This window comes from Thermobia domestica, chromosome 7 (assembly GCF_964235325.1).
Source record: "Thermobia domestica chromosome 7, izTheDome1.hap1.1, whole genome shotgun sequence".
Lineage (NCBI taxonomy): Eukaryota > Metazoa > Arthropoda > Insecta > Zygentoma > Lepismatidae > Thermobia > Thermobia domestica.
In genome coordinates, this window is record NC_137460.1 from 59,239,674 (window position 1) to 59,265,190 (window position 25,517).

At 35.2% G+C, this 25,517-nt stretch overlaps 1 protein-coding gene across 3 annotated transcripts in view; it reads left to right on the forward strand.

Moving 5' to 3' along the window:
* The window catches only part of drosha (ribonuclease 3 drosha), a 211,651-nt gene that overhangs the window by 136,624 nt on the left and 49,510 nt on the right, over positions 1-25,517 (forward strand). For all 3 annotated transcript variants that reach the window (XM_081764743.1, XM_081764745.1, XM_081764744.1), the window contains exons 13-15: positions 13,106-13,218; positions 17,907-18,127; positions 23,494-23,625. In XM_081764743.1, coding sequence (XP_081620869.1) covers positions 13,106-13,218; positions 17,907-18,127; positions 23,494-23,625 — 466 coding nt within the window. The remainder of the gene's footprint in view (positions 1-13,105; positions 13,219-17,906; positions 18,128-23,493; positions 23,626-25,517) is intronic.

The following is a 25,517-nucleotide window of genomic DNA, read 5'->3' on the forward strand; positions in this document are numbered from 1 at the left end:
CCTCTTTAGAGCCTCGCTGCTGACAAAGAACATAAATACAAATCCATCAATAATGTGGATATTGCACAGATTTTTTAAGACGATTTTCCACATAACACGACGTACGGTGAATTGTTCTATCCGTGAACAATCATTCATGAACATGTGTGTTTCTTTCTCGTATTGTCATTATTAATAAATTGTTCCATGTACAAATTTGGGTATGAATAGCACTCCTGGATTTTCAAACTTGAAAACTAGGATATCCTGTGAACATTTACTGTCCACTTGTTTTTTTCGTTGAAATTATTATTAAGTATTCTGCCTTTTGACCGATCGTGGGACTAATAAGGATTTTTTTTCTGTTCTTATTTTTCAGTTTGGAGCTGAAAATGTTCCTTCATATTTCTCGATTTTCAGCTTCCTCTTTTAACTCCCAATATTTTCTTCTATTTTTCAAATCATCGATCACTTGTGTTCTTCTTCTTTCCATTCCTCGCTTTTCTTCCATCTTCCATTCTATGGTGGTGTGAAGAAGACACTTTCTTCGCAGGATGTGTCCAATCCAGTTGGCCTTTCTACGAAGGATGGTGGCTAAAAGCGCCCTCTTCTCTCCTATCCGTTTTAAAACATCTTCGATTCTTACTCTTTCTGTCCATTTTATCTTTTCTATCTTCCGCCAACACCACATTTCGAGCTCTCTATTTCTTCTCTAACTTCTGTAACGTCCAAGTCTCCGAACCATACAGTCCAGTACTCCATATATATTACGATTACTTGACCAGTTTCTTCTCTAGTCCAATATTAAGACTGTTAGTTAAGAGTGACCTTTTCATGTTGAATGCTTCTTCGACTATGCCAATTCTCGACCTGATCTTTTTGGTTCAGTACGCGTCTTCCGTCAAAATACTTCCCAGATACTTAAAATTCTCGACCTCTCGAAGTTCTCTTTGCTCTACTCCGACCCGTAAGGGGGCATTTTCACGGGATATTCTCATTTCGATTTTTCGATGTTGATTTCCGCTCCATATAGTTTCCCACTGTCAGCTATTTTGTCAATCATCTCCTGTAGTCGTTCTTCGGTTCTAGTTTCAATAACCGTATCATCTGCATATCTGATCTTGTTAATGATCTACCCTCCAATCTTAAATTCTCATTAATGCTTCCTTCATTAAACATTCACTGTAAATGTTGAATAAAATATATCAGAATTAAATAATAGTTCTACACTCACCGAAAGCGAGTAACAGAGAATAGATTATTCTTATTAGTTGAGTATGGACGACTAATAAAACAGTTGAAATATGTTTTGGAGAATGATATCTTGTTTTGGAGAAAATGTGGGAAATTTAGAGCTTCGAACAAATTTTAGGGAGGACAGATGATGTATATTCAAGACTGTGCAGGCTAAACTGAGACGTCCGGAAGTCCTAGATGTGAGGGAACGGTGATCTGTCTAAGATCGATGTGTGTGCCGCTTGAGGCTTATCAATAAGTGGCAACCCTAGGGAAACATTATTGAGGTTCTCTCGTTTCCTCTCACATTTCATTCTAGTAATTCATTCCCAATCATTCGGTATCACTAGTCATCCGTCTCCTTTAGCCTAAAGGACATAAGCGTTGAACGTTAAAGATTATATATTTTTTTATTTCGTATCTTGCGTGTGTTTTTCATTCCTCCCAAATGTTTTTTAATCATTCACATGATATTCTTTCTTTTTTAAGATACAGACATAACCGTACAACGTTAGACTGAATATTTTTTTTTCTATTTTTAGAAACAGATCTCAGAGCTATATCTCTCTCAGTTTGCGATGAAACTTGCTTTTGAAAACTTTTTCTTTTCTCTCTGCTGCTTACTAACTGTAGTGAAAGAGCAAATAACATGCTTGCTTCGAAGTAGATAAAACTCATATTTTATCTTCGATGCAGATTCCATTCAACAATTTTTTGATAATATTTTTGGTTTCTGTAATCACAAATGAACAAGTTAACAGCGATCGAATCAAATCGTGAGACACTACGGTTTCGTGATCCTGAAATCTAATGTTTTGAGTGCATGTTCTAAGCAGGGGCGTCATTTCAGACTTTGCTTGAGGGGGGCAAGAATACTACCGACATAAGAACTTCACCTTTTGTACTAGTATATTAGTAAACAATCGACTAAAGTATATGTATTCCTCAAACTCTTGGGGGGGGGGGCAATTGCCCCCTCCTGCCCTCCCTAAATGACGCCCCTGGTTCTAAGGTTGAAATCGTGCGAGGAGTAGGTCAGATCTCACATAAAACCTCACTTGTTTATGAACTACAACAAGCAACTAGAGTATCTGAAGTAGAAATAGTGCTGTTCTTATGTCAGGATTAAATTCAGTTATTTTTCATCATTACAGTAACGTCTTTAATGGATAATTTGAGAATTAAAACCGGTTATTGGCTTTCTAAACATATGAATCCATAGGATAGCTCAGAATTCGACAAAACATGATAAAACTTAGATTTAAAAAAAAAAGTCCGGCATCGATTTTTAAGTTTCAGATTTTTACTACTCTGCATGCAGTAGAATCTGAAATGTAATTAGCAAAATGCTAGAAACTTTGAGGGAAAGCGTGTTAAAATACGGGATTAAAATAGGTGTTAAAAACTCGAAAGCAATTACCGTTGGTACAAAAGAAACTGTCAAGTATAGAGCTGGAGGGTAGAAAATAGAGCAGACGACTTCATTGGTTTTCGGGAACTAGGTTCCATTATAGATGAAAATTTGAAACGTGATTGGGAAACAAAAGCCAGTAATTAAAAGAAAAGCATTGTTAGTGAGTCGTTAAAGAAAGTTACGGAAAGGAATGGTAATGTTTCGTGTAGGATGAAACATAGATACCATCTACTACACATTTTTACCTAAACAGTATGACTAACCTTACAGTACCATGTATTTATTTTATCGAAAATACTTCTTGAAACCTCTGCTTCGTTTATCCTCAGTTGTTCCAAGTGCAATCAACGATGAATACACTAAACTTACATATTTCTGGGTCCTTAATTAAGTAAATTATGATGTTGGCCGTATGCTGTAAAAATATCAAAATAGCTAAATAATGGAAATATTATCCGTCAAACCATCACTTCACAGAATATGGTCCATATTGATTGTACTACAGAATATAACCCTTGTAGATTTTATCGCTTAATAACACTATGACCAACTACTCCACTATCACGTCCATGGGCTTATACGTAATATGGAGTAGTTGGTTATTGTGGCCATAGGGTTATAAAATGGTAAAATCTACAGGGTTATATTCTATGAAATGATGGTTTGATAGTAGATAAATTACAAATTGTCTTTCGGTTATTTAGTAGTTATTGTGTTATTCTTACAGTGTGCTTTCTAGCATATCATAATTCACGTTTTATTTAACATTAATTAAGGACTCATAAATATGCGAGTTTAGTGTATTAATCGTTTTTCGTACTTAGAGCTACTAAGGATGAAAGCATCGAAGGCTTTCGAAAATATTTTCATTGGCATAAATACATTGGCGCTATAAAGTTAGTCGTATCATCTAGTTTCGTGTAGGATAGGGTATAATGTACTTGTATGAAGCAGAAATTTGGACGATAACACAGAAAAGATAAGAACGCCTGAAAGTGTTTAGAATATGAGTGTGGAACGGAATGCCACCGAAGAATATTAAGCTAAAGTTGGGAGAGATCAATGCTGAAGATATTTGTTTATATAATATAAATAAATGGTGTCCCCGCGTAGCGAGCGGTTCCAGGTTTGATTCCCGGTGGGGGCACTCGGTCGGAAAAGTGTAAAAAGCTTTTTCAGGCCAGCCATTCTGAATGAGGTTTTCCTGGGTTTTCCACATTCACACCAAGCAAATACAGGGTGGTACCTAACGTATAGGTCCCAGGCCGCTTCCTTCCTTCCCTTTCCCCGAATAGTGTGCTCGCCAAGGGTCATCATCCCTCATACACGACGGGCCATCGATGCCGAAAGCTCAGAAACTTGAATCCTAAATATGAATAAATAAACCTAGATAAGGCATATTGGGAAGAAATTGTTTTATTAAGGGTGTGACCGAAGGGAAAAGTTTAATTGATTATTGCTATTGAAGAGGGCAGTTCTTACGTTGTAATGAAAAGATAACTGTGGATAGTATGCATGAAGAGTTCTAAATTTGTGGAGAGGTACGTTCCGGTGATAGAATACTTGACGATGTCAATAATAATAATAATAATAATAATAATAATAATAATAATAATAATAATAATAATAATAATAATAATAATAATAATAATAATAATATTATTATTATTATTATTATTATTATTATTATTATTATTATTATTATTATTATTATTATTATTATTATTATTATTATTATTATTATTATCGTCATATAAGTGGAATGAAATTTGCTAAAAGCAAAATTAAAAATGAAAAAAATTACTTCTAAATATCGTAGGAAAGCTTCATCTTATTCTCTGCTTCCATGTTGAATACCAATTCTTGGATAAGAAGAGAGAGAGAGAGAGAGATAATAAGTACTTGAGATGTTTTCTTCTGTACTAACCCTCTTAATAGTAGCTTACACTCTTAATAGTATAATACGAAATGTGCCGAAAAGTTGTTTTTAATATTGGTAGAAAGTTAAAAAATACTCGTGTTGAGGGCTTGCAAGTAAAATTGAGTTGTGGACAGGAGACTACAAGCAGTTCAAAATTCAAAATTGTTATTTACATATTTTAAGATTTCATTTGTCAAATTTTGTAATATTTTACGTTTACTTGGATTCCAAGGAACATACGAGGAAGATGTAAAAAAGTTTTCGGCCTAACATTGAAGGGTGCCAAATAGACTAATAGTAATACTAATTTATTCAATATATTCCCCTCTCCAAATACACTTCATGCAACGATCCTGCAGCAACTGTAACATTCGGAGAAAAAAATATTTATTTGTCGTGAAGCTACGTGCTAACATCAACGACAATGTCATTTGAAAAACGTGTTCAATCCATATTCAATTTTGGGTCAGATAGAATTCCTACGGAGCTAGATACGCAAAGTAAGAGGGATGATCAGTATCTTTTTAGCCTAACTGGTCCAATTTTTGCATTATGTTTTGGAGCAGTGTCGTGAACAAACATGATGCCTTTCGTCAGCATTTCTCGCCGTGTCTTTGCCGTCGCATAGATTGCTGTAGGCAATTTATCCTGAATATGAAGTAGTATTTGGCATTCACTGTGGACTTTTGCTGAATTTCAGTATGGAATGTTTCTTCCTTATTCCAAGACACAATCACCATCACTTGAACAGGTAATTCTGCTGTTGAAATTTCTTGCACGTTCACGTTGAATGCACCTTCATGAATTTATGTATCGTTATTGCATTCACTGCTGTTTGATTTCTAGACTGTATTTTTAGAGTAACTTTTCATCGGCAGTCACCAAACAACTTAAACAAATAAGAGGAATCACACTTAAAATGAGCCAAAATTTCGCATGAAGCAGGGACACGCTGTCTTCTCTGATCGGCATTCAACTCTTTTGGGATCCTTTTTGCGAACAACTTTCTCATTTCTAGTTTCTTATAAACAATGTAGTGAACGCGTTTCCAGATATCCTACAATCTTTGAATTACTATTCGACTGCGCGCTTCGTCTTGATGTTCTCCATTTCCTGAAGTCAGCAACCCACTTCTTGAATGTGCTATATCAAGGACTGTGTTCACTCATACTACCATGTAATTCATCGTTAATCTCCATGACATTCATGTCTTTAGAAAAAGATATTTGATTACTGACTTGTTCTGCCGCTTGAATTCCGTATTTCACTGCACTATCACACGCTTAACCTGCAACAAAAGAAAGAATATTTACCCCACGGAATTCAAATTGCACCTGAAGTACATACAAGAAACACTTTAGCCCTTCCCGGTGAGAGAGCCTTGAAAAATTTCAACCCATTGGTGATTCGGATTCCACGTTAAAGTGTAGGTCCACGGCCCATAACATCGGTGTTCAGAGACATCAACCCCTAGTATAATCAAGCAAGCATCACTTTACACCGACTTCTATCCGCCCTCCTTCCATGTTAGGCTGGAAACATTTCAAAACCCTCCCTATATCGCACATAGCTAATAGGCGATGTACAGTCAAATAAGTATTATCTTTATTTTTCAAATGCAATTTTATATCAATAGGCATAGAAGAACGATGGAGGCTGGAGATCGAGATTTCGAGTCCCTGCTAGTCCAGCGTCCAGATATAGTTTTGAGTCATATATCATTGTTGTTCTGTGCCTACTAGTATCAAAATACACATGACAAATGTAAAAATAATAAATTAATAAAGATAATTAAAATATCCGTTCCAAGTATTGACACTCTGTATATAAATATTAATTGCAAGTCTTATTTTTTGTTTTTCAGTCGTAATCTCCTTCGTGAAATGTGCAGGTCTAAAGGTTTTTGGTAAGCCAAATTACCCGATTTATTTCCGAAAAATATATAAAAAGACTCATCACAAAGAAATTTTTTTAGGAGGAAGAAGAAAGATTTAAAAAGATCCACATAAACTTTAATTTTTCATAATCTCATTGAAGTTTTATATCTTCAGGTGTAGACCTAGATCCGAGTTACTTATTTTTTGTACGGTAGGAAATTCAATGTAAAATTGGTGTAAGTTACCGGTGATAATGAAAGATGTCGGATGAATAATCCATTCAGACTTATGAGGATGTATAAGTAAGAATACAGTCTGCAAATTTCAGTAGTTATTTATTAGATGAACACAAACTGACTTGTGTGAAATGGTGTTGCATTTACTACTTCTCAATATAGTCTCCCGAGCTTACTCATTGCTATATGGTTAGCGTACGCTCACCCTCGGTGTAGCAGACCAGGATTCGATTCCCGATGGGGCTCATGTATTTCGGATCCCACGTTAAGCAGTAAATCTCACGTAGCTTCAATGCCGAAAGGAACACTAGAACTCCAACTCAATATAGTCTCCCATATGATTCAGGCCTTTATACTAGCGCATGATTTATGGTGGGTGTCTTATAGAAATCTGGAATCTGTTATTGAATTTGTGACGTTATTTCATCCTCACTCGAGTGAAAACCGGCATTCTGAGAGATATTTCTTCAAAGAAACGAAGAGCCAATAATCTCGCGAAGCAAGGTGATGTACAGTAGATATTGGAGCACGCCACTCGTACTTTGCCAGAACGCCGCATGCAGTAACAGCCGTGTGTGGAGTCGCATTATCGTGAAGTAATGCATCATCTTTGGTAAAAAGCCCGGAACTCTTTCTTCGAATTGCTCTTACGCGCTGCAGTATTTCGCTATATTAATGGTGGTCTCATATGAAATGAAATCAACTAGTATGATACCCTTCCAGTCCCAAAACACGATTGCCAACTCTTTTTCAGATGATTTCTTCCTATCGGGCGAGTATAGTGCTTCCAGTCATTGGCGCACGTGTGAATCGAACTAAAATGATGTGTTAACGTGTTTCGTTACCAATCACGATTTATTGTAGGAATGTATTCCCATTAGTAGTCGCATACTCTTCGTGCAGTTACTTTCCGGTTGCCCAACGTCATACACAACACCATACGAAATTTCCTGCTTTGAATAAGCTCATAAAAAGTTACTGGTATCACTTCTTTAAGTATGTAAATTTGCCGAGCATTGTTCTTTGTGTTAAATGTTCAAGGTCTGCCATTGTGTTTTATATCACGAATGTCTTCGCTTTGCAGCGTCGAAGTACAGTAATTTCACCACATTTGTTCGATTCAATAACATTTTACCGTATACAGCTATGATTTCACGGACTTGCGCCAGCAGTATATGCTTCGCCCACAGAAGTCAGATAAAAAAGCACATCTCCTTATTCGTTCAGGAATCCAAGGTAGTCGCGTCATCTGTTACACGGTTTCCAACCTCAGTTATGGCTATTCACTGAATTGTGGTTGAAGTGGGGAAGCTATACAAGAGAGAAATACTATTAGACCTTGTATTCGCAGTTTCCGAGCATCCCTCATTAAAAATAAATAAATACATAAATAAAAATTTTAAAAAAAACCGCAACACTCGAGGATTTAATGTATCGAAGCAAGAGAAGTCATCTGTAAGCAGTGAACACAAACAGAGCGACCAAGACTTTCCGTTTCGATATTCTGGAATTCCCGAGAACTGGAACTCTGTCTATGAGAAGTGTCAAATACCAAGAGGGGAAAAGACTCTTTGAGGCTTAATAATAATAATAATAATGATAAATGAGAAGTTTCATTCTACATTGTAACCACAAATGGCAGATTTATCAGTTCCGGTTTCAATACAAGAATATGGGGGAGACGGAATCTGCTTTTGGGACTGTATATGAGGAAACAATATCTTGGTACTGTTTTTCTTCTGTGTACCTCCAATATTTAAATCGGAAAGGGGCAAATTTCCAACCACTTCTCGCTCTAATAGAGTAAGGAAGGAGATGGAACCTGTTTTTGGACGTTGAACAAGGGCGACCAACCTGTTTAGGATTGAGAGATACTTGCCATTTCATAAATTACAGGCGGTCTGCTTATCTGTTCATTAGCCCGCTAAGGCCATCATAATGCAATAACAATGATCAATACAGACAGTGTGACACAGACTACTGCGAGCTACCTGTCACAACTTATCAGTCGACTCATTGGCCACCCCTCTAATAAACGAATAAGGATAGAGATAAAATCTACTATTGGAACGTTAAATTCACTTCAAAATAACGTCTGTTTTTATCTCTTACATTTTTGTTCTATGGAACAATATTGTAATATATGATAGAAAAGCAGTATACAGGTTTTTCCCTCACCTTTTTATTATAAAAAGCCTCTGTAAAATTTTATGTACACAGAGTTATAAATGAGTAATGTTTGTAATGATAATCCTTTTTCTATGAGTCGGACCTCCTGCCCAGAGCAGCGCGGAGATAAGTAAGAAACCTCTTGCCTGTAGCAGGACAGAGGTGGGTTGGTATCTCCTGCCTAGTGCAGCGCGGAGATTAAGTAGAAACCTCTTGCCCAGAGCAGCTCAGAGGTAATATTAGAGAGCCTCTCCCGCCCAGAGCAGCTTGGAAAGAAAGGTAGGAAGTGATCAGCTGGAACTGTTGTCTTCGACCTCTTGACATGCTTTTTTTATATCCAGTTTTGGAGGCGGGCCCTGTGGAAGGGTTCTCTTTGTGACTCACCGTGTCCTCGTATTTCTTCGGAGACAGCATCTCTCGGCATCTTGATAGTTCTTGTAGAGAAGCACATGGTGGTGTTTGTAAATATGAAGAGAGATTACAGTATTGAAACTGGGTGTGATGAAGTATAATCTTGGGGACATTTAATTCACTTTAGAAATTTTTTTCTCGGTATCACGTAGTGTGTGTATTCTGTGAGAATCAATATTGAGACCAGAAGTTTGAACTTCCGTTATGAATAAAAGATGCAACCGATTCTTTTATCGCTAAAATGAATATCAGAAAAGCTTTCCTCTCTAACTGTTATTATTTTTGCTCTTTGGCGAATAATATTGAAATCGGAAGTTATAGTAAGGAAGAAACCACTCCCGGTTTCTGTCAAGATGAAGGAGGTCGGATCTGGCATTTGTTCTTGAAATGCAGAATTCATATCATGAAGTCTTTATTTTATCATTTTCTTATCCTTCTTGGTCGATGACTGATAATGTGGAAACCGGAAGTAATAGATTTCTGCCACCTTTTTACAATAGAGGTGTTAGAACCAGATTGAATATTCTTTGGACATTAAACTAATGTTTAACAAATGTTATATATTGCAGGTTTTGCTAAATAGAAACGAATACTGAAACCGAAAGTTGCATTGGATTTCAAGCACTTCCGGTTTTTTAAGGGATTAAAAAGATTAGAGTTGAGATGGAACTTATTCTTGTTCTGTTAATCTTTATGTAAAAAAAAAAAAAAAAAAAAAAAAAATCTTTGTCGAACCGTTTGTGCTCTTTGAGAATCGGGAGAATATTGGAACCGGAAGCTGTAAATTTCTGTTACTTTCTGTTTCAGTACAGTGACAAGGGCAGAGGTGATCTATTGTGTTTTTCGAATACTAATGCATATAAGAAAAATATACTTCGCTGTCTCTTACCCTTCTTCTATAGTGGTCAGTATGGTTGTTGGAATCGAAACCCGAACGCTGACACCATGCATATACCCATATGTAGCTCAAAATTTAATAAATATATATAGTTATGGGAGCAGTTAAGTATATGCTCTTAATGAAGTTAACCACTAAACTCAGATAGTGTAGATATTTTATCTAGTTGGTAATGACTTATTAAATAAAACTCCAGACATCAGATTTAGTTAAATACCCGAAACTGGTGCTGTGCCCCGTTGGCGATCTTGTGATAGTGTCTAAATATACCATACTCAAAATGATTTAAGAATTTTTGATGGAAGAAAAGATCGACAATTGTAGTCGAATATAGCAACCTGTATATTAAGTCATATCCAGCTCTGTACTTACCAGAATTCGTTTGGCGAGGTTAATGGAGTAGAACTTGTCTCTTCTTTTGATTCTAGCATACTACTAGAATATCCGAGTTCTTTACCAATTTAGTCTACCTACTTTCTCTTCCTAGTTTTTGGTGGCGGCGTAATTCTTTCGCTTACCTTAACATTGCGAGAATTTCCTGATTGCTCAAAGTAGGAAGTGTTTATATTAAACCAACACATTGCTACATAACATGAATCGCATTTCTTATAGATGGAATGCTTTATCTGTAGATAGTTTTTAAGTTCTTACATGATTTCCTTAATTGTTTTGACGATATGTGAATGACCTGCAGCACCATTTTGGGAGTTCACTGTTATTTTCCATTTAAAACAGAAGTAATTTACAAACTGCTGAAATCATAGTTAATTAAATATCGTTTCTCATTCACCAATTAATTTTTTGTCATGTTACAATATTGAAACCAGGAATGGTAAGTGTCTATACCACTTACATTTACAATGGAGGGATTAGAGCCGAGATTGACTCGTTTCTTGGGATACTAAATCCATTTTTAAAAAAAGTTTCCTGCTATCTGTTACAATTTTTTTTTTTTTTTTCTCTAAAGGAATCAAAGTAAAAACCGGAAGTTGATGCTATTTTTAACCACTTTCGGTTCAAGTAGAGTGATTAATGAGGTGTACGCTTGGGACACACAAAACACCGTGTGCGTCGGTTTCCTCGGGGTTCTCCCGTTTCCTCCCACTTTCTTCATTCCACCATTTCATTCATTTCTCATCGTCACGGTCTCCTTTAGCCTAGCCGGCATAACCGTAGACGTAAAACTCAAAGATTTCATTTCATTTTTCTTGGGACACACAATTCACATCCAAAAAACGTTATTATTATTATTATTATTATTATTATTATTATTATTATTATTATTATTATTATTATTATTATTGCCGGCTTTGCTCTATTACGATTAATATTGAACCCGAAAATGGTAGGTTGCTACGTAGAGGAATAAGGAACTTACATTTATGTCGCTAAATCCATATCAAAAGATCATTTATCGCTATCTTTTACAGTTTTTGCTCTTCTATCTGTTCGTAGATGCAGGAACGAACTAACGGACGGATACAGCTATTCTATAAGACTTCTTTACGTATGCACAGCATGGTTCAAAAGTAATAAATACTAGTAGTAGTACAAAAAATGTAGAAAAAATTGAAAAATAGAGAAAAAAAAATATTCCAATATGGGAAAAGGTAACAGAATGAAAGACTTCATTTAAGGCTGGCAGTTATAATTCCATTCTTTATGTGAAAGAACGTTACGCTGCGTACAAAAAAAAAAAAAAAAAAAAAAAGAACTTTTTAAAGGCACAGATAAGACAAAGAATGAGAATATTATCATTGACGTATGACCACGATGGTTCCTTTGAAATGCTTCTTTCTTAATTTATTTTGTATGAAGAGATAATTTAACGCTTTTTTGTTGCAAATAGATGTAGGTTTTGTAAGGAGTTTGCGATTTAATATTACGTATTCTTAATTTTATATGCAATAGAATGTCTAATAAATATAATCTTGAATTTGATATTTTGAAATATTGATGACTGACTTAGACCTTAAATGGTTGACTACTAATATATAATGGCTGAGAATTGGTTAATTGTTTATATTCAGGAATAATATTAATAGAGTTCTAAAAATACATATATTCATTGTTAATTAGATTGATTATATAAAGCTAAGGACGGACTGGTCGTACAGTAGATATTTTTATTTAATTTTCAGTTCCGCCAGTCCAGGGAGCAATTTTTTTTTTTTTTTTTTTTTTTCTGTTCTAAGATACGGACATGCTCACCTGCTTTTCATACACTATATTGTATTACGTTTGCTGGAAATAAATAACTCAGAATGGCAAAGAAGATCACAGAAAAATTTTAATGAGATTTTGCTTATGCATAAACAGTATAGGATTTTCAAAAGGGATGAGTGAGCAAGATTTTTTTTGAGTAGGATATGAGTATATTTAATTATTTCTGTAGAAGATGTCTTGAAAGAAAAAAAAACTGAAAATATCTGTAAATTAATGTATTTACTAACTTTTATCTGTTATATTTGTTGCGAAGTTTGCAATGCTACTACTTAGCAGAGCCGCCTGTAGATTTCCTGGGTTCCCAGACAAATTTGAAACTTGAGAAAATCACAATGAACAAAAAATATTTTCTCACGAGTCCCGGATATTTGTAGGGTTTCCTCCTCCTCTTTATAAGTTGCTCTGCTACTCAGACGTCTTACTATCGATTTTTGTCAAACCAAGTGAAATCAAGTGAAATTGTGATATGTAATTATTCGTTGAAGTGTTTATTTAATATGAAAATATAACAGTCAAATTTTAATCTTCTCAAGAATTAAAATTAACCATAAGATAGACTGTAGGTGTTACATGAAACATTGCAGATAGTTAAAATCATCACATAGTTGGAAAAAGTACACGTAATCTGAAGGTCGTTGTTCAATAACAGGCTATTTGATATTAAACGGGAAATCTAAGTTTGATAAGATATTTGTTCAATATCTTGCTGTTGCTGTTGAATCTAAACTATTATTGCAGGGAGAATTTTGGAACCAATCCGGATCATGCTCGGAATTCATTAACGAACTGTGGCATTAGGCAGCCTGAGTATGGTGACAGAAGAATTCACTATATGAACACAAGAAAAAGAGGTATGAGATTGAGTGATTTAGAAGTAGTTAGTTGTAATTTAGTTCTAGAACCCAAAGAACAAGACGTAATAGCAATTTCGATCTCGTTTCTAAAATTCGTTTAGATACTGCTCATATTTTCAGAAGTCATCTGCTTTTCTCAACGTAATGAGTTATTTCAAATAGGATGTGCGTGCAATTTAGATATACAGTTGAGTGGACGCACATAACTTACTCTGGATTGGGAGAAAACAATCTAAAACGTACATAGATATACGTTTCTCCTTTAACTCGATTTCTATCCATTTTCTAGGTGCTCATGTACAGGATAGCCCATAATTATGTATTGATGTAAGACTGCGGTAAAGGAACTAGCAACATAACTTGAACGTCAAATTGAACATAAACACATTATTTACAAGAATTTTAATCTCTTCTCCATGGCATGATCCACCAATGCACCATCCATATCTATACATGTCATCTGGAGACGAAGAGCAACGTTATCACATGCACCTTGACAGACCCGTACTGGTATTCTGTGGAACTCTTCTGTAATAACTTCCTGTAGTTCGCCCAAATTGCGTATGTGATGTTGAGACACTTGGTTCCTTTAAAACATCCCATAAGAGAAAGTCAAGTGGTGTCAAATCGGGAGCTTGAATCTCCGCGAAATTGTTTGTTTGCAGAATTCAAAAGCACACAACGCACACACTCTTCTAGAGACAATCGTTCCTCCATGCTGTCTGGCATACATTAACGGTTCGAAGTCCAGTGACCGTTATCCTCACTCTCAGGCTACACAATGTTGCCATATTGAAACTTTTTGTCCAGAATTACAAATAAGATAGTCAAACATATACATAATTATGAGCCACCCTCTATGAATGCGTCAGTGTTGCGTGGTCAAAATGAGAATCAGTTTGTTATTATGTGGCTCATTTTATTTTTCCTTTATTTAAATATTAGTATTAGAGTTAAGAATGTTGTTTAATATTATCAGTGTTTAAAAGAGTCATTACCTTATAAGACTCATACTGGATCTTATATCTGGCTGCCAACTACATATATCTTTGCAGACCTTGTCAAAGCGATTTGTGGTGTTTTGATTGTAATCTTTTCTATGCAGTTTTCATTGTACGGATCGCGATTGGTGCACATTTAAATTCTGATTCTGATTGTAAGACGACCAGTAAAAGAGTAATACTAAGTACAATATGTCGTAGACTTAACACATAAATTACCAGGATAAAATTTGAAACGTTTATTCGAGAGAAGGAGATAGATGGGAGTAAGAATAAACACAATATTCCTTCAAGACGTATCCAGGAGGAGAATATTTGAATCGCCCCCCTCCGAAATTCTCAAGTTGAGTGGATAAGCGCGTAAGTCATTTTCAATATTTTTGAACAAGGAAATCTGGAATTCTGAATTATCTAAATAGCAAATAGTCTAGTGAAAATATAATGGCATACATTATAAAAACTTCTTTAAAAAAGGATTAACCGACTTCAAGAAAACGCTAGAAAGGAGCAAATTATTTAAAAATAGCTAGAGGAGAAAATATCAAAAAGGCTAAAATATTACTGCGATTAAGAAAAATTTTGAAGACTGCTGAGCCAAAAAAATTATTGCCTCATATGGAATTACAGTTTCAGTGGTGGTTTTGTTAGGCATTAATTTGCTTGGCTTGGTACTGATTTTATTATTATTATTATTATTATTATTGATGAGAGTAACAATGTAGCGCTTTTTAAAATTATTTTCTCCTCTTCACTGCTTTTAAAATGTTTTTTTTCCTTTTTAGCGCTTTTTTAAAGTGAGGATATTCTTTATTAAAAAACTGTTATTTTCTGCTTTTAGTTCTTTCTAAAAGTCGGTTAATATATCTTTTTTTTTAAAGTTGGTTTTATTTTTCTACTTTTTTCCGTACTCCAGTATTTTAGATACTGCCTAAATTAAACGTAGGACACTAGCGTCCTATAAATTGTATCGACCTACGAAGAATCCGTGAACAAGTATTTTTCTTGGAATTGATGTGCGCGTTTCGAAATTTATACTTAAACATAATTACATTCAATTACAGAATTAACTTTGTCACCCGTTGATGAGTTTCTTCATCGATTTCAAATACTATCAGTAGATCCGAATAAAATTTACTCGAGACCACCGCGGAAATATACTCTTTCAAAAAATAAAAATTTTGTTCTGAAAAATCTCTGAACTCGAAGAAAGCTAACAATTGCAAATTTGCTAATCACTATTTTAATTGGGAGTGAAATGGTTACAATAAGGTTGGAGCACAGATATATTTCTTGATGGTTCAAAGTTTAATGGATTAGTATATAAAAATAAGGCAAAAGAATAAGCATTATTGTAAAGTGTGTAGATACAGGTATTTGTCAGTATTTCTGGCATGAGTCGAAGAAGTGGAACTAGTGGTTTTTAACAAGAAATATTAATTCACATAGACTGAAGAATATATTGAGTTGATTTTGGGTTTAACGTCCCTTTCAGCAGCGAAGCTATGTGAGACGTGGACCTACTGATTAACGTGGAATCCGAACCACATGAACTCCCGCCAGGAATCGAACCCGGGTCTCCCACGCAGAAGAATATATTAACATACCTTTGTATACAATTGGAGGATACTGATAAAAACGTAGTTCTACCAGGAGCATAATTTATTCCTTAGAAAAAAATTTAAAAAGCATGATGAGGAGAAGAGATCATTAAAACTTAGCGTCGGAGGCCCTTTTAACATTTGGATGCTTCAGTGAGCACAACACTTTTACTTTTATTATCAGTTGTTAAAGTGCTTTTCATTGTATTTCGTACATTTCAAATCTTGTCAATATCGTACAAATTGTGTATATAAACTAAGAATTTAATTAATGTAGTAAGTGTTAGGAAAACAACGTGACCAGACATAAGGAGTGATTCCTTCCAATAAATGGTACATTCAAACAATGTATACCTAAAATAAACATTGCTTGATAGCTCTTCATTTAAGCACTAGGGGCGTGTAACAGAAAGCTTGTCCGAGATTGTAATGGAAGACTCTTAACAAATGATTTCAATAAAATTCAGTATCCTAATAGCCCTAAATGATGAATATACTGAATAATATGTAATATTCGTAGCTTTTGAGCAAGAAGTTATAAATGGTAATGAAGTGGTGGTGATTGATGTTAATAGAATCGATAGAATGAGAAAATATGGGGATACTAAAGACCTCGCGAGAAAATCCACGGATAATAAATGTTATATCAACACTGTTATCATGGACGAATATCAAATAAATAATCCTTCAGTATCGAGTTTAATGTAGTCATATTTATAATAATAATAATAATAATATATTATTAGCTTTAAAAAAGTAACCAAGAATATTGGGACAAATCGTTGCAAAGAACACTGTAATTTTTTGAGTCGGTTTTATTTATTTTTTTATTAGTTTAGTTATCGAGATAAGCGCTTAAGGAGATTTGTAGACTATTTGAAGCTATCTTCGATGGATGGTCTTCTATTAGCCTCACTTACAGTTTTGGAAAACTTTGGTTAAAGGAGAATTGTGAAGTAAATTTTCTTTCCTTTATTTGTTAGTTTCTTGAGGGGAGGAAAAATCAGCCCGATAATGAAAGGACAGTTTTAAAAAAGAAATTACGATTTAAAGAAATATGCATTTTGGCGTGGATGGCTTGTTACTTCTGATTACTAAAATGAGACAACTTCTAAACTAATAGATAAGAAACGCTCGAATTTTGTACGAAGCAATGAACAAAGGATAATTATTTCACGTACTCTATAGTACGAACAGACGAACAGTGTTGCCAACCCCAAAAATATAAAATTATATTTTTTCAAATGACAGTACATCAAATTATTACATATTTTAAATCTACATGTTAAACACAAATTTACTGTACCACCTGTACGTATTATTCTGTGTTGCAAACTAAGGGCTCTATAGTGTCACAAACATCCGAAGTTTGGAAGCATCTACCACACTAACAGCACAATTAAGATGGGCGGAGAAATGCACATCCAAAGTACCTCAGCGTTGAATACCATTGTCATGGTATGACGTGCTTCGAATAAATGGAAACGAAGTTACGAGGAATTGAAAATTTGAATTTTTTCGTAAGGGTTTATTTCGAAAAAGTGGCTAGGAAAGTACATTTAAGCACTTGTATAATTTGCAATGAACAGATCATTATTATACCGTTTATAGCACTTTGATATTCAAACAGTTCTGAAGAAATAAGCATTGTTAAAGGTTGTAACACTGCTTAAAATTGTGTAATTGCGAGAACTTGTATTACAACTACCAAAAGCTATTGCTGCAATATTATAAAACCGAAGGAAAATAAGTCATTTTAAATATTTTCCACAAGTACACCATTTTAAGCAGTGTTACAACTTTACTAATATTTATAGTATCTCCGGAGCGGTTTGAAATATCGAGGCGTTGAGATATTGAAATCATACTTGTGTTAAGATTTTCTGTGGATAGTCTCAATAAATGCAATTTTTGAAATGGATTTGGGTGGTGGTAACTATTTTGATCTTTTTGGTAATTGGGAATCTTTGGTACACCTACCACTCTAGTGAATATGAGTGTTCGATTTGCTGAAAGAAATCTACTCCCGAAGTTTGGTCACGTTGTTTTTCAACACCCTATCTGCTTTTCTTTTGATATCTTACAGGAATAAACACATTAATTAACATTATGTCCCGGTTTGGTAAAAAACAAGAAACCCAATCCAATATCACTCACAATGAACGTCTGGAATTCCTGGGTGATGCAGTTGTTGAATTTTTAACGTCCATTCATTTGTTTCATATGTTTCCTGACCTTGAGGAAGGAGGCTTAGCAACATACAGAGCAGCAATTGTGCAAAATCAGCATTTAGCTGTTCTTGCCAAAGTAAGTATTATTTTGTAGTGCCAAGGAAAGAAAGGTGACTACGAATATTTTTATTTTACAAAAGTAAAAGATAACTAGTATGTCAAATTCGTATAATTTAAGAGTTCTGAATCACTGTACTTCCATTTTAAAAAATATCCTGAGAATAAGTTTTATAGTGTACATAACTCACTTCCAGCAATTCTGACAAATTTAGTCGTACTACTTTTCCGTAGCATCGTAGCATTGGTTTTATTTTTATATTGTTGTATTGTTTTGATTTAGTGTTGTTTCCTTTTAAAAATAATTTATTCGTAAAAAGAGGTGAACGATCTTTGTATGTCCACCTTTGCATTACTTACCCTTATTGCCTCTTCATGATCAAGTAGACAAAATGTGCTTTCTTTGCATGTCCAGGATGGAGACACTCACAAGTAAAGGGTCCAAATGGATGGATCGAGTTGCGGGATCAGACATAGTGCGCCTGACAGAGGATGTGAAAATATGTATATGTGCCAAGTTATAGCGGCTGAGCGCCGTAAGAAACGGAGGGGGAGGGGGTCAAAGTTGGTGGGAGAAGGGCTATGCTATGTTATTCAGACACAAGGAAATCCATTAAATAAACTGTTTAATCGTGAAAATAGTGAAAGATAGACAATGCAAACGCTGGTAGTTTCAAAACAAAATAATAATGGGCAGAGTAGATGACGAACCTCCGCTGCCATTTTGAAATCTGTGGTATTTTTTGAAATAGAAAGGTAGTGATGTAATATATCAATTAAGGCCAGCATGTTCTCAAAAAGTTAATTATGAACTTCAGTGATCGTTATCTCTACTTATTTGGAAGAGTTAGGATCATCTTTATAGTTATATACGAAAATGTAGGAGACTGATACTCGTATGTTGAAAGTTTGGATTGGCACTAAAACACATACAAGTTAAACATATCTACAAGCCAAGAAAACTAACAGTGAAACTTGATATCCAACAGTGAAATTTAATGATAATGTAATAATATACAACTTGGGTAAGAATTGACTTTTTGAGAACATACTGGCCTTAATTGATATATCACATCACTACCTTTCTATTTCAAAAAAATACCACTGATTTCAAAATGGCGGAGGTTCGTGATCTACTCTGCCCATTATTATTTTGCCAATATGTGAAACTACCAGCGTTTGCATTGTCTTTCATTATTTTCACGATTCAGCAGTTCATTTGATGTATTTCAATAACATAGCATAGCCCTTCTCCCACCAACTTTGACCCCCTCCCCCTCCGTTTCTTATGGCGCTCAGCCGCTATAACTTTGCACATCTACATATTTTCACATCCTCTATCAGGCGTTCTATGTCTCATCCTGCAACTCGATTCATCCATTTAGACCCTTTACTTGTCAGTGTAGGATATTAACCTGAAGAATGTTTCGGGCTTCTCTGTAAACAGTAGTTTCCATTTCATATTGCCTTGGTCTTGGAAAAAGAACTTAAATTTATATTGATTAATCAATCAACTATCTTACTTACTCTTATTAATACATGAGGTTGAGACTGAAATTTATAGGTCATGCAGCGGGTTAGATTAGAGTTAAGAGCAAATGATGATAATAATTATACACAAAGCATTGGACGGGTTCATATATTTAAAAAAAAATGAAAAAAGAAAAACAATTTTAGTTTGAATAAACCAACAATATGTTATTGCGTTTGTACTCACGAGCATCAGCAAAGGAAAAATAATATATTAATTATGACACTCTTAGCTTGAAGTTATTACCGCATCCATTACTGACACTATTCACGCAACATAATAAAATTGCCAATTGCTTTAACATTTTTACTCTGAATAGACTGCATTATTTTAATGACTTGACAAAAATTAGAACTTCTTGGCTTACTCTCCATTTTAAAGTTTTTTTATGACAAGGGCTATCGATTTCGTGGCAATCACATGTTTCCAATTCAAGAATAAGAATGTTAAACACAAATCCACAAATTACGGAACAATTCTGCGTTCCGAGGAATTTTATGGGGACGCCAAAATACAACCTTATGGTATTGCGAATGTGGATGTATACAAACTTTAAGCATGAGTTCTTGTTCCGGACCCTTTTGAAATCTTCAATGTTCCAGATATGAATATTCATGTGGACAACTAGAAGTGAAAATTCTCAAGATATGATTGCTCATCAATGCTGATAATGGGGACGAGAGCAAATTAAATAGAAGGAGAATGATATTTGTTCCCAAATACAAGTCAATTTACTATGTACGTGAACAGAGGGACCGCGGTGACTCAGTGGTAGAGGACACAAATTGTACTATGTGGCAGCGTCACAAATAAGGAACCATAGATTAGATCTACCAATCTATCAGTTGTATCGATATTTTCCGTATGCCAGGTAAAGTCGATATTGGTTGACACTGGCATCACTTATTAGTGTAGCAATCGATTCAACTGCTTGTTTTATTCGTAGAGTAATGCTAATGGCTCCAAGTTAATCTGCAACATTGCCACATTGAAATTTTGATTCCTCATAGTGGCTGAAGGATGACCCGGAGGGTAAACCATCATATAACGTTTTCGCTTTATTTTGGCATGTAGAATAATGCTCTGTGGTCCATGGGCGCCATTTTTAGAACACCCGATATATAACCTAATATAGATGGGCTATGCACATAACAAGCACCGAGGAAGATATTGAAGAAATTACACATAAGTCACATACACATAAATACAATGGTTTAGTCACTGCATTTATATCTTTGATAATCGTAAATCTACATACTTACTTATTATATATAGAGGTTAAAAATAAAAGAAAAAATATTCAATAAATAATTGAATAGAGTTTTTTCTATGCAGGTCTAACTAGTAAGCGTCCATTACTTGCAATGACGCGTCGTTCTTCCCACTTCTCAGACGAAGCACCGCCCACGGGTCTAGAAGCCAGGTATAAAAAGTACTCGCGAAACCCTCTTATCATACAAATCTTGTTCATTTCGTCTGCACATGCACTGTCATTGACTGAAGCATTATCCTGGCATATAAACAAAATCTGTGAGGGTATGTTATCGCTTCAGTTACATGGATGAGGTTCAAACATTAACAAAGTGTCTATTGTAACGTAAAATGAAAGAAAATGCAGAAATGAAAATTAAATGCATTTCATAAAGTCCATTGCACAAAATGAAATATATGTTCTCAAAATTGGTTCGTAATAAAGATAACTATAATCCTAAATGCTGGAAGTTATATGAGCATAAGTGCAATAAGTTTGTGAGTTTCCATGCAGCAGTAGATTGAAGTTGAGCGACGTTGGGTCCAAAAACTGGCTTGAAATTAGTAGAAAATACCCACTCTGTTCATAAATACACTGTTGGACATAAAAAATGTAACACAAGAAGAGGTAACAGCCTCAGATATGGCAGAGATAGCAAAATTATTACATTTACCTCTCTGTGCAATGTGTAACAGTCCAGAACAGAAAGTCCAGAGATCAATAACGCGTAGCTTCACCATGGGCATACGACACAACGTGGCATAGGGAGAATGAGATCTTGGTATATGTCTTCCTGGGGCATGGCAAGCGATTCATCTACGATACGTAGCCAACTGTGGTATACGAAGCGTTGTGCCATCATGGACGAGGTGTGTCAGCCTCGAAAAGATCAAGCGAACATACAGGTAAAGAAAGCATTTGAATGTATCCACTCAGGAAATATAGGACGTTGCGTGCTATATGTAGTCCTGCGTTATCATGGTGAATAGGGATTATTGCAGGACCTGCAATAAAGGGACCATAACCGGATTCAACACTGCATCAGTGTACCGGTCAAAGATCTGTCATTTTATATTAGACACGAGCGACTACGGAGTTCAATGCACTGCATACCATAATGCCCGGTGCCGGACCGGTGTTCCGATTGAGAATGCACGCGTCATCCAGCCTGTTTTCACGGTCAGTGTTTCTTCCAGGCATGTATTTGGAGGGGGGGCACTGCACCCCCCGGAGCTGTGAGAATGCCCCCCGGATAGACCAAATTAATACGTCTATAATACAACAATAAATACAATAGTACCAGCAGTGCCCCTCGGAATACTAAGTGTGCTCCCCCGGAACATTGTTTCTGAAAGAAACACTGTTCACGGTACCGCCAGATACGGATGCAGTCGACATAATGCTTGAGACAGAAAAGAGCTTCGTTCGATGCATTATTCAACTTTTAATGTGCTACGTTCAGTGGCACCATGGCTCCTGTTTACACCCATGCTGTTTAACCGGAACTAATTGTAACAATGGGTGTGTGCAAATATTCCTCGCCCCGCCAGGTGACTTCGAAATTTTCGTTAGGGCACTGGTCGCTGCACAACAACCAATATTTGAGATGGAGTTGTCCAATTCGCCATACCCATACGCACAAGAAATCTCTTCTCCCGGTCTGTCGTGTAACGCGGGTTTTGGGATCCTGTAGGATTGGCGTTGTGTCTTGCATACCTGGTGTCACTGATTCCATATTGGTACCTCTAGTTGCATGTCATCCAACACAGCCGTCAATGGATAATCCACAGTTGCGATGTCACAATTCTTCTACAGTCAAAGGCGAAAATCTGTTGCAATTTTTGGCGCACTCGATGACGAGACTTTATTCAACCGTCCATACACTCACATTATGATAGCGCGCGGCCACTACTGAGCTGTGGTTCTCTGGCATGCATTTCGTTGCTGTTTCCAGAGTGCATGGCCGGTGCACACAATACGTCGTGGTTCTCACTGATAATCATTTTACTGAAATCCATCCTCTACATATTTTTCAACGATTGAGTCTATCGAATGCCTCCTTGTTTTGTATTGCATTCTTAATGTCTTGCAGTTTAAATTAAAGAAAGAAAAATCAACTGACTGGAGGAAAATCGAAATTAACTTTGGTCCTTTCGGCCAAGCAGATGCTAGTAATAAGTACTGACAGCAAGATTTGAACTAAGTACTGATGACTAATGTGAACAAATAATTTAATGTTTGGATTTACTGTACTTCAAAATTATTCTTGTGCATATATGTACTGGTAACGAATAAAAATAAAATGATTTAAAAAATGTGTTTTAGAGAAATTTTTTTTTTAATATTTAGTGTCATTGATTGCCTATTCAAAAATTATTTTAAAAAGCTATCTGGTTAGTTTATTATGATAATAAAGAATCAAGCTTAAAATTCTAAAAGCTGTTTGTTAAAAGAAGATCGGAGGTGGATTCCATTTTTGTCCAGTGGAGTTTAATTTTTTAGGTATTATTATCTAAAATTTATATTAAACAGTTAGAACTCAAATACTTTAATCAGTGTATTATATATATATATATATATTCTTATATATTCTTTTTTTCAGACCCTCAATTTGGATGACTACATGCTTTATGCTCATGGCTCTGATTTATGCCATGATCTGGAATTAAGACATGCCATGGCCAACTGCTTCGAAGCATTGATGGGTGCTTTGTTTATAGATGGAGGAATTAACGTGCGTGCTTTTTCTTTTATCTTGAATTATTTAATTGAATAATTCTTTTAGGTGTTATTTAAATTTAATGCAACTGGAAAATTTTGTAAAATAGTTTGAATATTCTTTGTGTGTAAATATATTGTATTTGTAAGTAGAAATAACAGGAATTATTATCTGGAAAAGGATAATATACTCAGAGGCGGATCTAGAAAGTAACTAGAAAGGGGAGGGCAGCCACAACCCAGACTATGATAGGTATATTATGAGTTTACTATAAACTTTCAAAAATATATAAATAATAAATTATTTTTGTCACCCGAAAAACTGGTGGAGGGGGTTCTAGGCCCCCCGACCCCAGGCTAGATCCGCCTTTGAATATACTTACGGTAATTAAGTACGTTATGCTGTCCTTTGTTAAGAATTTCATTATTATTTTTTTTCAACCAACAGATATGTCCATAATCCCTTAGTGATATAATAGGATGCATATTGAATAACTTAAAACACTCATCGTAAGCATTCATTGAATAAAAAAGTTGTATATAGTTTCAGTAGCTGTTTGCTATCATCCTCAGTGCGGTATAAAGTAACTTACCCTGATACATGAATTGCATTGTGTTCCTACATGAATTAAAAACTAAACTCCTGCGGTAGCTCTTAGAGGACTAGTGCCTACCATTCGGTGTGTGGTATTCATTCCTTTGGGGTAATATGTGTTCAGCACATCGACTCCTCTCCCTTAATGCTTCCTTTCTAGACTGGAGTTCTCTACTTCTTTCTTTCAAGTTGCTCCTCAATTGTCCTCACAACACTGAGTGGACGCCTCAATATCAGCATCATCTGGGAGCATGGACAGTCATGTATCTTCCTTCTTATAGACCTGACAGTGCTTGACTGCTCTGATCTCACGAGAAACAGTATTCTAGCGTGACTAAAAGCATTGATTTGTACGTGAATTACTAACTCGTTAAACCAGTGTCTTGAATATTGTTGCCTGTGATCGTCTAAATTATCTTCGATTCAGATTTGAAAAAAAAAAAAAAAAATGATTGCTTGACGTCTTTAGTATGTATTAATTCAGTGATAGAAAATAATTAGTTACAGTCTTTTTTCGACTTCAGTGAACATTACTCCTACAAGTACTCTTGGGAACTAAATATTTTTTTATTCAATTTTAATGTCATTTGCACCAATGATTAATTATGTTCCGATTAGTTAGTTTTATGGAACACACAGAGTTCAAGGCAGATAAAAGAAAGAAAGAAACTTATATCCAATCATCTTGTGTATGCAGGTGAAGAGATTCCACAATATTATTTATGTAGTAGCGTAAATTATTTCATACCGCACTAAGAGTGATAGCAAATAGCTACTGAAACCGCATGTAACTAGTTTATTCAGCAGATACCTAAGATAAATGGGTTTTTAGTTATTTGCTTAATCCCTTTGAGAAATCTAGCAAAATATTGAATAAATACACCATACCTAATAGAAATATAAGAACAGTAATTGTTTCACTTTGTTTAACAGTAGAAAAAGGACTTTTTAAAATTGAAGGTTAAATCGTATTTTTGAATGTAAAATTGTTTAACGAATAGTTTCTGAATAGGTTGATCGAATATAGGAATATCTTAAAGAAATACAGTTTTTGAGAACACAGGCAGAGAACTAGTAATTAGTTTGTCCATTCTGTAGTTATTGGTACTGAGTAAATTCAATTGGTTATTAAATAAAATTGTATCATCATCATCATCATCATCATCATCATCATCATAGGTATTCTACCAGTATTTGTAGGTCACTTGCCACTGAGAGGCTTCCATGCTTCACAGTCTCCCACTAACCTCTTCGTTTTCACGTACTTTTTGTCTTGATATCGTCCATTAATTATAGTCTCCTTCGCTCCTCCT